General features: G+C 42.9%; 1 protein-coding gene across 1 annotated transcript in view; it reads left to right on the top strand.

Moving 5' to 3' along the window:
• The window catches only part of NUP155 (nucleoporin 155), a 69,352-nt gene that overhangs the window by 32,885 nt on the left and 22,110 nt on the right, over positions 1-14,357 (top strand). The window contains exons 15-25 of the mRNA XM_090037958.1: positions 241-335; positions 1,317-1,405; positions 3,528-3,590; positions 3,701-3,851; positions 6,057-6,123; positions 6,943-7,061; positions 7,890-7,993; positions 10,876-11,009; positions 11,583-11,774; positions 12,088-12,226; positions 12,619-12,754. Coding sequence (XP_089894084.1) covers positions 241-335; positions 1,317-1,405; positions 3,528-3,590; positions 3,701-3,851; positions 6,057-6,123; positions 6,943-7,061; positions 7,890-7,993; positions 10,876-11,009; positions 11,583-11,774; positions 12,088-12,226; positions 12,619-12,754 — 1,289 coding nt within the window. The remainder of the gene's footprint in view (positions 1-240; positions 336-1,316; positions 1,406-3,527; positions 3,591-3,700; positions 3,852-6,056; positions 6,124-6,942; positions 7,062-7,889; positions 7,994-10,875; positions 11,010-11,582; positions 11,775-12,087; positions 12,227-12,618; positions 12,755-14,357) is intronic.

Here is a 14,357-nt window from a genome sequence, read left to right as displayed (position 1 = left end):
ACCAGTTCTTGTTTAGGCTTGAAAGAATGAAGAATATGTGGTAAGCTTTCATGGATCAGTTTACCTGCTACAGCAGGATCTCTTTTTGTGCTTGACTCTTCTTAATTAAAAAACTCTCTTTCCTTGCTGTTGAACTGAAAAGAGGCAAAAGGAGCCTTGACTATTTTGTGAGGAGGAAACATATTTTTTTAGTAATGTGGTCTAAATCATCACACTGATAGAAAGCATTATTGTCTGCAGGAAGACCAGGCCTGTGCTACTTGCCTTATTCTTGCCTGCTCTACTGCTGCTTGTGATAGAGAAGTATCTGCCTGGGCTACCCGAGCCTTTTTCCGGTGAGTTTGTCAATTTGGGGACTGTCCTGGATTTTCACAAAAGCTGGGAAGGAATTATTTGGGTTCTTTTCTGTGCCTAAGTATTATCTTAAACTTATGTAAGCTGTTCAAGAAACTTGATAGCACATGTATTTGGAATGCAACCAGTATCTGTTTACCTATGTCTTATACACATAGGGAGTTAGTTCAAAATAATTATTCCTGATTTGTTTTCTGTGTGCATAGCCTGCTTCCAAATTAGCTTAATTTTCTGCTGTGAATCCATATTCTGTCTTTAATTCTATTAATTTTCCTGTGTAGACTAGCCCCTACTTAAAAATGAGTGCTAAACATTTTTTCTCTTGATTTTTAAGTTATCAACCTTTGCTGATACCTAACATGCTGTTACCTAATGATATAGATCAAGAAATAAAAACAATTTGGAACAGTTTGTCTAATTCAGTTATTCTCAACCAGGGTATGGTCCTTTCAGGGGTGCTGTAGGGTGCCACAAAATGTTAGCGTTAGGTGAGTGTGTAAACCATGGTTCACAAGATAAACCAATAGATTTCAAATAGAAATCCATAGTGTCAAAACCATTCTGACCTGTTGTCGTTTTCCTGTGTTCTTCACAACAGAATAATAATTACGCCATGTTTTTGTTATATTAAAAAAAAAAAATGAATGAAACCTAAGAACTGGCATTTTCCAGGGGCTGCCTTGACTCTAAAAAAAAAAAAGTTGAGAACACAGCTAATTTTTGTCTGTAATAACTAATCTGTTTCCTATCTCATTAGTCACAGAATCAAATACAGAATTATTACCCCACACTGAAATGCAGTCACAAACACTTTTGTTGGAAACATAAGTCACTGTTTCAGTTCCAAGAAACAAAAATTGTATTTATTTCTGGTTTAGCCCACTTCTAATGAAGTAAGGCCTCGAAACTGAATGGTCTATGTATGACATGTATAGAGATCAATTTTTGTCTACAAACTTTAGGTATGGTGGAGAAGCACAAATGCGATTTCCGTCAGCTTTACCTCCTCCAAGCAACGTAGGACCTATCTTGGGCTCTCCGGTTTCTGGCAGTAAGTAGTATGTTGGTGATTTCTTTTTCCCTTAACTGTTGATGCATTTTCACAACTTCATGTATGTTCACTTCTCTTCAGTCCTCAGTGCATAGTTTTCATTCATTGTAGTGCTTCCATAAATTAGAATTGGTCTCCTCCCTCACCTTTGAACTTCCTGCTAATTAGGGTAGAGTGTGTTGAATATTGTTCGTATCTGTTTATGGGCCAGAAAGTTTTAATGTAACCATCTATAAGACTCTCATCCAAAAGGACCCTAATTTTTACCCATCCTGCCCCCTTTATTTTAGCCATATTCATGCTTTGCTCAGGGAGTCCTAACAGTTGTCAGGGCTTACTGTATAGTTTTGCTAAGGGGTTAAACAATGGATTATATGGGATGATTTTAGTAGGGATGATCCTGCCTCAGGCAGGTGGTTGGACTAGATGACACCTTGCAGTTCCTCCCAGCCCTAATTTTCTATGATTCTATGAATTTAACAAGGAGCTATGATTATATTGCTAAACTAGGCTTGACTTTTCTTATAGTTCTCTAAGGCAGTGGTTCTCAACCTCTTTTGTACCAGGACCCATTTGTAAACCTCAGTGGCCAGTCCTGACCCAGTAAATAGTTTAAGTAAAAAATGGCCCCCTGGCCCTGCTGGTGCTCCTCACTCCCAGTCCACAGCCCCCTGCCAGTGCCGGTCCAGCCAGACTGCAGCCCCATGCCTAGTGTGGGTGCACAAATCTAAAGGGACACCCCCCCATAGACTTACTTGCAGGGAGCTGCGGGGCTGTTCTCCACCTTGCCTGACTACCAGGCACATGCACATGGCACCCCCTGCCTGATCACCCTCCTCCCACTCCCTCCAGCCCCAAGCAGCCCCTTGCAGGCTGAAACTGCCAGAACTGCCTTGTGATTGAAGCAGTTAAATGTCACACTGGAGATTTGGGTTCTGTTTCTTCCTCGGCCTTGATACTGCCATGGTTTTCCTGGGTAAATGTTTTCATCCTTTTCTGGGTACTCAATTTTAGACGCTTGGGTCCTGAGTCACAAAAATGCTGAACGTTTGTAACTTCAACTGAAGACAATGAAAGTTCTGCTCTGAACATATCAAATGCCACGTAATACAATGTACTCTGAAAATTCAGGCCCTGGCCATCTTAAATTGGGTGCTTGCAAATGCATATTTTTCTTGAGGTGTTGTCTTTTAATGTTCACCTCATTCCCCATGTATAAAATGGCAGTGAAATCTACTGTCTTCGTAGAGGTATTGTGAAGGTAAAATCTTTATTTATGGTAAGGATACAGGTTACTATAGTGAACATACGGTGGGAGTGCACATTAGGGGCAGAATTAGAAGAACACAGATGCTAGCAATCACATAAAAAAGCTTACAAGGGCATTAATTCTGTATTAATTACTGTAGGATGGTGTGCTATAAGTAAGGTATGTAGTCTACCAAGAAAAGACAAGAATACAAAAATGCTGAATAGTTTCTTAGTTTCATAATTGGTAGGGTCGGAAGGGACCTGAGCAGATCATCAAGTCCGACCCCCTGCTATGAGCAGGAAAGAATGCTGGGGTCAAATGACCCCAGCAAAGTGTTTATCTAGCCACCTTTTGAAGACCTCCAGGGTAGGAGCAAGCACCACTTCGCTTGGAAGTTGGCTTCAGATCCTAGCCGCCCTGACTGTGAAGTAGTGCCTCCTGATGTCTAGCCTGAATCTACTCTCCATCAACTTATGGCTGTTATTCCTTGTTACTCCCAGTCATGCTCGGGGGAACAGGGACTCTCCCATTGCCTGCTGGTCTCCCTTAGCCAGTTTATAGACGGCCACCAGATTTCCTCTCAGCCTTCTCTTGCAGCGGCTGAACAGGTTCAGGTTCCGTAGCTAAACCATTCAGAGCGCATCATCTACCCCTTGCCCTGGATGAGTTGAGTCCTGTAGAAATAAAGGTATGTAATTAAAAACCATATCATAATGCACAGAAGGAAGTCTAGTTACAGTTACATGGGTAATCTTGAATTCTGGTGTTTCTCAAGTTGAATGCTTGAATTGGTAACCTTTAATATTCTTCTAACACATTTTTGAGGGTATAATAAATTCATATGTTGTTCATTTGTTGTTTCTTTCCTAGGTTCCCCTATACCTGCTGATAGTCTATATCCTAATCCAAGCTTTCTGTCAACACCAGTACAAGGTAGGTTTTTTAATTTTATTTTACTAGACTAGATTTTTGGTATTTTCTCGACTTGACTTTTTTTGTTTATATCAAAAGTAGTTGAAGTAATGTGTGTGTCTTTATCCCAGGCTTGCAACCTCCCAGTATGTCGACCCCTATGTTTGCTTCAGGGAATTCCATGTCTCAGGTTGGTGCATCTATTAGTGGTATGATGGGCCCAGAAATAGTGTTTTCTGGAAAACACAATGGCATCTGCATATACTTCGCTCGCATTATAGGGTGAGTTATTTGTGAAAGATATTCTTTCATTTGATTACTTTCATAGTTATTCCATCCATAAAACGATTAATATTTGTTTTCTGATACTGTATGTATTGTAGTTAAATCACACATTTTATATGACCGATAAGGTAAATTCCAGCAGACTGATATAATCAGTCAGGTTTCTTATTAACCATTACAATGTGAGGCCAATCTATTGGCCTCCTTTCCTCTTCCAGACTCTTGTATCTGTATCTTCTGTGTGCGCCATCACACAAATTAGAGGGAGTAGCTAGGGTGTTGGGATTTTTTTAATCATGCTTTCTCCCTTAAGTCCTCCATCTGTTTCCTTTGGTCCTTGTTTATATAATATCCCACCGTATTCCCTTCACTGCTCTTCTAATACATTCTATGAATAGGCAGGGCAGAAAACAATTTAGGTCTTAATTCAGCAATCAGTTGTCTGTAGAAACAGCCCTACAAATGCTTTTCCTAGATTCTAACCCTGTGAGGAACTGCATATCCTTTACTTGAAGTAAGGTTCTTAGGAAACGAGTATCCCAAGCACTTCAGAGGATGATTGAATCACTAGCTGCTAGGATCCTTGGATAAAACAACATCCTTGGAGAAAATATTTTAAAATACCACATTCGATACTAGTGTCGCAGGGCGAGATCCCCAGGGGTGTCAGCGATGCCCCTGGTGGCTCCATGACCATGCCAGCTTTGCCCTGAGGGTGATTGCCATCTTAGAACCAGAAAAAACCAAATCATACACTAAAAGTCAAACTACTACTATAACATATTTTGATTTTATTGTGACTTTTTTTGTCATGATTATTGTTTACGTAGTGTGTATAGAGGTGATTGCATAATAACTCAAAAATAAGTTCTTAGTCTTCTATATTGTGGGTGTATGGTGGGGTGTGGTGGTTGTGTGGGAGTGGGTGGGCGTATGTGTAGTGGGGTTTGTGGGTGGGTGTATGGTATGTGTAGAGTATGTAGGGTGGGGTGTGTGGAGGGTTTGTGAAGGGGTGTGGCTGTGGGGGGGACATAGGGTATGTTGGGGGGTTGTGGGGGATCCCCACACCCCCACATATACACATTTCCCCCATGGAGAAGCAGCAGGTTGGGGGGGCACTCAGGGCACTGGTGCCCGGTAGGGCACGGCTCTTGCCAACGTTGCACATCACAGCAAGGGACGCAGCCTCCACTGGGCGGTCTATTGCCAGCATTCCCTGCCACTCGCACACAGCCTGCACTCACCAGGTAGAGGAGGGAAGCCCTGCATGCTGAAGCCAGCTGCCTTCCTTCTCAGGGCTGCGCTGCAGGGGTTGGAAGTCCCTGACATCTTCCCCTGGGGTGAGGAAGTCAGCTGGCTCTAGCTCCTGAGGCTTCTCTCTGGTGCTGCACAGCCCTGGTGGGGAAAGCAGCCAGCTCCAACACATGGGGCTTCCCTCCCATGCTGCGTGTGTGTGAGGGCTACATGCGAGTGGCAGGGAGCGCAGAGGCTGCGCACCATTGGGAGAGAATGGGGAGCCCCCACACCCCTCCCTCACCTTCCCTCACACCCATGCACTGCCCACCCAAGCTCCACACTTCCGCTAGCCCCCACTTAATGCTCCCACCCAACTGCAGCTCCCCTCCCGCTGCTTCCCTACCTACTGCCTTGAGCCAGCAGGAGACCAGGGAAGCAGAGCAGGTCCCTGGGGGCTGCAGCAGTGGCAGCAGCAGCCCCACACGGAAGGTGCACACTAGCCAGGCCAAGCACTTCTGCCACGAGTGTGGGAGTGAGGTGCAATAGGGTATGTTTGTGGCTGTTTGTACATGTGGGTGCCTCACTTCCACCCTCATGGGCAAAAGGGCTGGGCCAAGGCACAATTTGTTGGTGGGTGCCATGGGCCAAGTGAAGGTGCTTGGTGGACCGAATCTGGCTCATGGACCCTATGTTTTTCCCACCCTGTGCTAGCATATTTGAGACCATCTATTAGAGAACATCATTAGGGAATATCTGATTAGAACAGAAATAAATGGAAACTGAACATTAATTGTCTATATCTACTTATGACATGGACAGTGATTGCATTCTTGGGTTGGACTGAGGAAAGGAGGAGGGTCCTTATTCATAAACTCTGGCAGGATGCATTAAGAAACAGTTTAGAAAAGCATTTTTTCTAAAGATACTTTTTTATTTGCCTTTTAACACACTATTGTCTTGTTTCAGAAATATTTGGGATGGCAGTATAGTTGTGGAGAGAGTTTTCAAAAGTGGCAATCGAGAAGTTGTTGCAGTAAGTGGCTGTGGTGTTTTAAATCCTTTTTTTTTAAATATTTTATTTTTCCTGAGCACTTTAACATGGTCACAGTAAACTAATAGGAAAAAAAACTGTATTGTGTTACTAATGATATGTTAAAGGAAATAGTAAATGGCTCTTGATTGCATTTAAGTGTACTTTGCAGGCTGGGAACGGGATGTAAAAAAACCTTTTACCTCTAAATAATTTTATTTTTACCTTAATTGGTAGTGGCAGTTATCCAATATTTTATTCAATCTGTATAAAACTCAAAGGGAAAGAAATTGGCTTTAATCTCCTAGTGCACTGCATTTGAAAAGAGACCCTGCACTGTAATTTAATGCCTCCTATTTCTCGTGTTGACAGCTGGACAGGAGAATGGTAAATGCTTCCTTGCCATTTGCAATTTGACTTTTTTTTTTTTAACTCCTATAATGGCCCCTGCAGCTTTAACTATAAACAAACTGGCACATTTGCAATTTTTAGTAGGCTTTTCACCAGACTCCTGACGTAGGGCGTGGGCTCCACATTGACTCATTTCATTGGCTTGCATTTGCTGTTAATCGTAATAAAAATATTTTTTCTGAGTCCTGGATTGTACCAACTCCTGGTCAGTACAGAAAAGTTGAGACCCACTGCTTTAGATGCACTAAGGTCCCTCACAATCTAATTGAATATCCTCAATATGCTGACCTACTGATGATATTATAATGTCATTTATTTTTCTGTACATGTTTCATGCATGCCTTTCAGCTCAAAATTGCAATGGTTTCAGAAAGATGACCTGTAAGAAGCCCCTTTATCCTTCTTTTGCAGGTTGAAAGTAGTGTTCCATCCCATGTACTAGAAACTGTGCTCCAAGAACTAAAGGGTTTGCAGGAATTTCTGGATAGAAATTCACAGTTTGCAACAGTTGGAGCCCTTGGAAACCCAAGGTAGTATTGAATATGTTTAATTTACAAAGGGCACATAAAACTTTTTGCGGGGAGGTTGTTTGCTTGCTGGTTTTTTTGCTACTCCTAGATAATATTGTACAACAATGTACAACAATATTGTACAACAATGGATGCGTACGCGCATTCAAATAATCTGGGAGCATTCTCCCAAGTTTTTTTTCCTGGTAGAGAAACTTACCCAAAACTGGGTATACAGATATTTAAATAATGAAGCTCTGAATAGTGGAGAGCTTGCAGTGCTGACACTGTGTGACCACGGGGAGCCTTGTTACACACATCTCAGCATGCTCTGCAGTCTCCCTTAGTTTGCTTGGCAGTAGATAGCAGCAGTACAAAGAGCAGCCCTCATTGGCTTGGGCCAGAATACCCATGATTAACCTGTGTTTCCCTGCAGTACAATGTAAGGATTGTGAACAGGGCGTGTTCTGCTCCCTGCTGAAGCAGCAGTCCAGTGAGCAACACAATCTCTCTTCAAGGAAGAGGGGAGATGCTGGAGGACTTTGGCATGTACAGATCTTTGCTCTCCCAGGAGAGTTCTTTTAACCCTTGTTGTTCCCATTATTTTGCTCTTGAAGCAGGCACTTTTACTCTGGGAGAAAAAGCCTGAATATCTGCACTTGTGGCTTGTCCTGGGAGAGCAGCAACTTCTCCAGGAGTAACTGAATGTCTATATGAGGCCAATGTGGGTGCTGTGGGAAAAGAAGTATATCTTCTCCTCATCAATCAAATGAACATACTCAAACTCAAAAGCCTGCTTTCTAGGTTCTTTCTAAATAAATATTCAAAGTTTGTATTCTTCAATTACAGTTTTAGCACACCTGCTAACTTGCAGCAGAGGTTACTGGGGTTCATGCGGCCTGATGGTGGAAGTTCTCAGCAAGTCCAGCAAGAGCTTCAAAGGAAGTTCCATGGTGAGAAGCTCTAAGTAATTAGCCTGAGGCTGTGCATGCAGGTTCTAGTCTCTTAGCTCTTCTGTTGAAAGCAAGAATAAAATAAAAGCTCTTTATATAGAATAGGCAGCTACAAGCAAACAAGGGCAAAGTAGTTCCCAAAGGATACGCTAGGTATGTTATTAATCGCTCACATGTCGCTTCTCCTTTTACACAAAAATACAATAAGTAACTAATCAGCCGCAGCGTTTCTGGATTTGCTTTTATGGAGAGAAGCTTTTTCTATGCAGTTGTCTTGGGGATGAAGCATGTGCCCAGAACTTAAATCCAAGCTGATTAAATGCAACCAACATTGAGCATGACTATAAAGTATATGACCTATATGGGGCAAACAAGCTGATGGGAACCTATCACAAAGATAAGTTGGTCTAGCCTAGCTAAATAAAACGTATGTTAATGCCTATTAGGTGCAGCTCCCTTCAGCAATGACTCCTTTTCAGGTCATGGTGAGCCACCATATTGCCTGTATTTCAATTCCCTCTTCACTGCCACAACTGAGCTGCATACTTCTTTCCCATTTCCGATGAGCCCTGTTTCTTTATCAGCCTTAAATGTCTGGCAAACGTCATTGAATGGAGCACCAAACAGCTTGCCCAGAATTCCTCTATTGGCCCCTCTCTCAGCCTGGCACATATGATTAGTGTGGCCCTACCATCCATGAGGTGAAGCTGGACCAGGCTGCCCTGTGCCTCATCTGCATATACATTTTTGGAGGATCGCAAGACTCATGACCAGAACACCTGGTTCCAATCATGAGCAAGGAGCTAATTAACACGTGTATCTTTTCTTGGGGGCGGGGTATAAGGGGTACACACTACTGAGCTGTGGGGTCATCATGGCTTGAAGTGCTGTTGATTCTGCTGGGGCCCAACACAATAAACTGAGCAGGGAACAGAACATGCCCTCTTCACAGTCCCCACCAGTAGAGCATGAGTCTTTTGGCCTTGGAATAATATCTTGCATAGTTTGTACTCTAAGTAAGTTCTGCTTAAAAATGTATTCATGGAGTGCCTGTTCTAAAACTTGGAGCAGTTTCAAAAATATATCAAATCTGAATGAACTAAGTCTGTGGGTGCTATATGCAATTTTTTTATAGATATGATTATTTCAAGGTCAGTTTTTTTCAAATTTCGTTCTTTCTTCCATGTGTTCAGGGAGAACAGGAACTGCAGAAGAAAGAAGGCGGGGAAGGGCAGAGGGCAAAGGTTTATTTTCCCTGCTGTAGTAGTGGAAGATGGACCAAATTACATCAAATATATAAATTTTCCGTATGTAGAATCTGATTATTCAGAGGTTGGCTTATAATTAGGGTCACATCTTATATTTAAATAAATATGGTGACTCTCTTTATATTGGGGGAAAAATCATATTAAAGCTTTGTTACACTGTTTTCACCCTTACAAAGTATAAAGTCAGGATTTTATGTAGAAGATGCATGTAGAATCATAGAAAATTAGGGTTAGAAGAGACCTTAAAAGGTCATCTAGTCCAGCCCCCTGCTCAAAGCAGGACCATCCCCAACTACCTTGGGAGTCTTTAAGAGAAGGCTGGATAGGCATGTGGCCGAGGTCATCTGACCCCAGCACTCTTTCCTGCCTAGGTAGGGGGTTGGACTCGATGATCTGTTGAGGTCCCTTCTGACCCTAGCATCTATGAAACTATATCATCCCAGCCTGTGTCTAGCCAGGTCTTAAAAATCTCTAAGGATGGAGATTTCACCCCTCTCTGAGCAGCCTGTTCCAGTGCTTTACTACCTTCCTTGTAAGACAGGTATTCCTAATATCTAGCTGAAACTTCCCTTGCTGTGACTTGAGACCATTGCTCCTTGTTCTGTCATCTGCCCCCAGTCAGAACTTTATGTTCTTTCAATATGTCTTGTTTCGTGTACTGAGAAATTTTGGAATAAAATAAAAGCTAGAATGTTGTCTCTAACTTTGACTTTCTCCTCTTTTATTACATGTCTCTGGATACTTTGCCACACCAATTTCTAAAATTGTTGACATTTAAAGTTGTTAGCAGTTATAATAATTTATATTTTCAAAGTGATGTAACAACATTAATTCAAGCAATTTTTCTGAGGCAAATGTATACTGAAGATCTTATTAATAGATGAGTTAACTGAGACTTGCCAGAGTTTAGCTGCTGAGAAGACCACCTACATTGGTGGTTTTCAAACTTCTTAACATCACAGAATCTTTTCACATCGCTTTTGCCATGGAAGTCCTTCTTCTGTCCACAGACCCAGGCAGCCCAGCCCACCAGTGGCGGCGCACTGCCTCTTGGGCTGCTCCACCATTATCCCAGATTTCTTTGCAGTACCCTGATATAACCTATTGTGAAACCTCAGGGTTCCATGGAACAGAGTGTGAAAACCATTCGCCTACATAATAAACATATTGGATAGAAAAAAATTCATCACAGTGTATCATTACAGATCCTTGCGGTGCATGGGTCTTGATATATCACTATTAGTTTGATTTTTAGGCATTGAAGAATGCTGCCAGTTAATCTGATTATCAATTGACAGAATTTTTCATTTAATATTTTTCTTATTAACTCATAAGCAGTCTTTAAAATAACAATAAAAAGTACATACCAATTTGGACTGATAGATTTTGAAGCTGGCATGTATGTTTATGTAAAATCATTGTGCATCTCTAGAACTAACTTTTTCAGAGGTCTTGTGCTTTATAGTTTGAGGTCAATGTTGACGGAGAAGTATTAGGAAAAGAAACACAAACAACAGTGGAAGAAAGAAAATCATGATTTAAAAATAGCATGATAACTCAAGGGCAGGTGTAGTACCTCATAATAAACTACCCACAATCTGTTCAACTTTACAGCAGAGGCACAATTAACTGAAAAGACTTCACTTCAAGGGATCCAGCAGCTTGTTCGCAAAACCTGCCAAGCTTTGGCTTTGTGGAAACTTCTCTGTGAGCATCAGTTCAATGTTGTTGTAGGTGAACTTCAGAAGGTATGGGATGAACTATCATTTTATATTTTTTTATTTGAGTGTATTTAACAAGTCAGAACTTAATTTACCATTTCTATATATTAAAAGTAGTATTAGTTTAATTCTTGTAAATATACTTCACAGTCTATGTAGAATGTGCAGAGATTTTCAGAAATTTGTGTTCTTGGTATTGCAAGTACTCAAAATAAGATTTAATGCAAAGTGATGCTGTCACAACTCAAGTTAATTGGCATATTCAAGATATTGTTGATTGATATTAGACTAGTTTTATTCTGCTTAGCATTTAATATTGACTTCGGCTCTTGTAAAATAAGAACAAAGTATTTACAAAACAAACTCTGGGAAATGTATAGTAAAAATTGTGGCGTACGAATGAGCCTGCATAGAAAATTTAGGAGACTAGGTGTTTCTAATAGTAAAAAAATACCAGGCAGATAACCTTCAAAGCAACTTTATGTGAAGGAACAAGAAAAGACACGAAGGGCGCATCTGTACAGGTTTTTGAATATAGGGAAAGTCCTGGTCAGAAATGTTAGAATTTTGGCAATTTACTGGAAAGTTCTTTTCCTACAGGAATTGCAAGAACATTTGAAGATTACTGCTTTCAAAGACTTGGTAATTAGAGACAAAGAGTTAACTGGAGCACTCATAGCATCTCTCATCAACTGTTACATCAGAGATAATGCTGCTGTGGATGGCATCAGTACACATTTACAAGACATCTGTCCTCTTCTGTACAGCACTGATGATGCAGTCTGTTCCAAGGTATAATGTACTTTTTAATCCAAAATATACCCCTACAGATTAAACCAGTCAGCTAGCAAGACCAGGGAAAAAAAGGTCTTTCACTTGCTCAGTATAGGTAGAGTCTTTCTAAAATCTGACATATATCCCTTATAACCTTTTTAAAAAAAATTTAAAACCTTCTTATAAAGCCTGACATAATAGATCCTGTCTTGTTTATGTTTTGAAATTTGTAAGCGAACTAAAAATGAGTTACTGCAAACATAATACCCATGATGGGTGTCCTTCTCATGACTTAATGGAATGGCATCTGTGTTCAATTATTTCCCTGCAGGCAAATGAACTCCTTCAGCGGTCCCGACAGGTTCAGAGCAAACTGGAAAAAGAGAAAATGCTCAGAGAATCACTGAAGGAGTACCAAAAGATCAGTAATCAAGTGGACCTTGCTAATGTCTGTGCACAGTATAGGCAAGGTGAGAACAAAACATCAGTCATCACTTGATTTTGCCAAATCATGTTTTAAAATAGCCATATGGAGTTGTAAGTGGTGTTTCATGCTGTTTCTGGGTCATTGTATCAGGCTGAGGAAAATAATGCATTGTTTTAGATATGCACGCAACTTCTATAATATTAAAATTTCATTTAAATTTCCATTTCACAGAAATACAGAACTTCAAGCATGTGAATAATTCCACTAATTAAGCATGTTGTTTAAGTCTTTGCAGGATTGGGGATGTAAGAAGCAAAGGGGTAACTCTTGACAGCTAAAATGGAAAGCATGACCTATTTAATACAGTATTGTGCAGTAGTTTGCAACAGATTTAGTACTGATGTAACCAGACTCTTTGTTCTTCCCTATTTCAAGTGCGTTTCTATGAGGGTGTGGTGGAACTCTCCCTTACTGCTGCTGAGAAGAAGGATCCTCAAGGTCTTGGGCTCCATTTCTACAAAAATGGAGAACCAGAGGAGGACATAGTTGGACTTCAAGCTTTCCAGGAGAGGTAAGTTTTCAGGATACAAGAGTAGCTTTCAGGGTATTTTACTCATAAGCAGGGACTTGGGTTTCCAGTTTCCCATGGGGGAAATGGAGAAAACCACAGATTCCCTGTTTTTATCAGAGAAACCACGGATTCCCTGTTTTTTAGCAGAGAAATCTGTGGATTCTCTGTTTTTGCAGAGCTCTTGCAGGCTGGCACAGCTCCAGCCTGCGAGAACTGATTGCAGAAAGGGCAGGAAACCCCCAGCCCCACCTGAGGGGGAGGGAGAGGGGGAAGGGTGGGACCTCCGCCTCTGAGTCAACCATGGCTGGGCTCAGGCTCGGGGTTGCCTTTCGCCCCTGGAGCCTAGAGGTAAGTAGGACTTGGGGGTTGTAGGGCAGGGCTGGTGGGGAGGTGGTTGAGGGCTGCACAAGCTCTGGCTGGCTGGGGGGTTCACACACAGTGGCCGCCACTGCCACGCCCTGTGCTGCCTTCCTGTGACCAGCCACAGAGCTTTGCAGCCAAGCAGCATGGCACCAGTGCTGCGGTGGTGGCTGCCGCATATGAGCCGCACACATGCCACCCGGTTGGCTGGCTGGCAGGGGCGGAGGGTGGGGTGTCTGCCACCGCCTCGCACCACCGCTGCCACTTGTCTTCAGAGCCGTGTCCACGGACAGGGGGGCTGTCATGCGGTGGCTGCCTCTGCACAGGCATGGCTCCACAGGCAAGAAGCAGCAGTGGCAGCTGCTGTGTGTGAGCCCCCTCCCCGTGGCCGGCACACAGCTACCACTCTGCACCGTCGTGGAGCCACACAGCCAGCTGCAGGGCACAAGAGGCAGTGTAGTGGCAGCTGTTACATATGAAGAGCACCACACTCTTTCCCCCCCCGCCGCCCCCCCCACCCCGTTTGGCTGGGCAGCATGCATGTGGCCCGCATGTGGCAGCCACTGCCGCTCCCACACCCTGCACCACTTTCCCAGAAACCTCTGCAGCTAGCCACAGGAAGGCAGCACAGGACACAGCAACAGAGTTGCTGTAGCGGCTACTATGTGCGAACCCCCCCATCAGGCTGGCCTGGGTATGTACAGCCTGCAGGGGGGCACCTTTGCCCTCACCCCCCAGCCCTGCTCCTGGGAGCAGGCACAGAGGCATGCTCCCCACCCTTCTTGATCTGGTCACCCCAGGATCTTCCCTTTCCCCTGCCCTACCCCACCCCTTCCCCCCACACACTTACCTGCTGGGGTGGGTATCAGTGTCTCTGTATGTGTGCGTCTGTGCCTGTGGCGGGGGGGGCTGTTGTGGGGGATGAAAGGCATCAGGAGGGCTGAGGCGGCTGTTGGGGGGAGTGAGGGGCCAGCAATACCGGGGGGGGGCTGTGGGGGGCCTTGAATTTTTATCATTGATTTTGGGTTTTTAATCAGAGAATTTGCAATTTTTAGTCGGAGAAAACCAGGGTCCCTGCTCAACAATTTAGCAACTAGTTACCAGCTTAGCCATTGTTAGTGAGATAGTGGCAGACTGGTGAGAGAGCCCTTTCAGCAGGGAGAATAGGTCACATCAAGTAGCTGACAGGGATATGCAATAACATTTTAGTTTAATTTTTTAACAAATATTTTTTTCAAAGTAC

The sequence above is a fragment of the Crocodylus siamensis genome, chromosome 3, assembly GCF_052110815.1.
Source record: "Crocodylus siamensis isolate JL-2025a chromosome 3, ASM5211081v1, whole genome shotgun sequence".
In the NCBI taxonomy this organism is placed as follows: domain Eukaryota; kingdom Metazoa; phylum Chordata; order Crocodylia; family Crocodylidae; genus Crocodylus; species Crocodylus siamensis.
This window is presented reverse-complemented; position numbering and strand designations above follow the sequence as displayed.